The following is a 1030-nucleotide window of genomic DNA, read 5'->3' on the forward strand; positions in this document are numbered from 1 at the left end:
CCCGTTGGTTTGGATGCAACCACTGTCAGCTCCTCCCCCTCCTTTTCCTCCTCTTCCATCCTTCCTGACACACGCTCCCTTCCCCCCGCATATTGGTGACGTCAGGCAGACAGGACGGTGAGCCAATCACGGTGCTGTGTTCAGAGGCCGGCACGCGGAACCGGTCGGATCGGACCAATGAGAGCTCTCGGAGCGGGCGCGCCCCAACCGAGCAGGGGAATAGAAGCCGAGTGGGCGGTGCTTCCCCAGTCAGCATGTGGGCGGGGGAGGGCGGGGACCAGCAGCCGCAGAGACGTCGACGGCGGCGGCGACGACGACGTTTCTCAGTCTTCGGGGTGGGCTCGGCGGTGCAGGCCGTGTTGCGCGGAGGGTTCGGCGGTCAGCGGCGGCGGCCCTAGGGGGGCCGCGGCGCCATGGGCAGGCGATAGACGGGCTCGGGCCGGCGAGGCGAGGGGCGGCGGCGGTCGTCCAAGCCGCGGCGACCTTCGGCGGGGCCCGGGGGTGGGGAGGCCCGGGGCGGGGGTCGTCCCAGACAGCGCGGGGCCGCGGGGCGGGTCTCGCAGGCCGTCGGGGTGCAGGAGGCCTGGGCCGCCGCGAGGAGCTGCCGCCGGCCGCTGGGCCCCGCCGCCGGGCCGCTCGACGACGACGCTCCCGCGGGGGCCCCGTCTGAGGAGGACGCGGCGGCGGCCGCGGCGAGGCCGCGGGAGGCCGCGGAGGATGGAGGAGCGGAAGGAGGAGGGTGAGGCTGAGATCCAGGAGCACGGGCCGGAGCACTGGTTCTCCAAGTGGGAGCGGCAGTGCCTGGCTGAGGCCGAGCAGGACGAGCAGCTGCCCCCCGAGCTGCAGGAGGAAGCGGCGGCCGCCGCGCAGCCCGAGCACAAGCAGCAGAAGCTGTGGCATCTCTTCCAGAACTCGGCCACCGCCGTGGCCCAGCTCTACAAAGGTGAGGCCCGCCGCCGCCATCTTGCCGCTGCCGCCGCCCCGCCGCCGACGCCGCCTCGGGGTCTGCGGGTCGGCGGGGAGCCCCGAG

General features: G+C 74.1%; 1 protein-coding gene across 2 annotated transcripts in view; it reads left to right on the forward strand.

Moving 5' to 3' along the window:
- Window positions 1-345: 345 nt before the first annotated feature.
- C5H16orf72 (chromosome 5 C16orf72 homolog) overlaps window positions 346-1030 on the forward strand; it is a 28875-nt gene continuing 28190 nt past the window's right edge. Inside the window, exon 1 of one of the 2 annotated variants that reach the window (XM_021698368.1) lies at window positions 346-943. In XM_021698368.1, coding sequence (XP_021554043.1) covers window positions 718-943 — 226 coding nt within the window. In that variant the 5' untranslated portion in view covers window positions 346-717. The remainder of the gene's footprint in view (window positions 944-1030) is intronic. The other variant, XM_044915608.1, reaches the window with a different exon arrangement.

The sequence above is a fragment of the Neomonachus schauinslandi genome, chromosome 5 (assembly GCF_002201575.2).
Source record: "Neomonachus schauinslandi chromosome 5, ASM220157v2, whole genome shotgun sequence".
Taxonomy (NCBI): domain Eukaryota; kingdom Metazoa; phylum Chordata; class Mammalia; order Carnivora; family Phocidae; genus Neomonachus; species Neomonachus schauinslandi.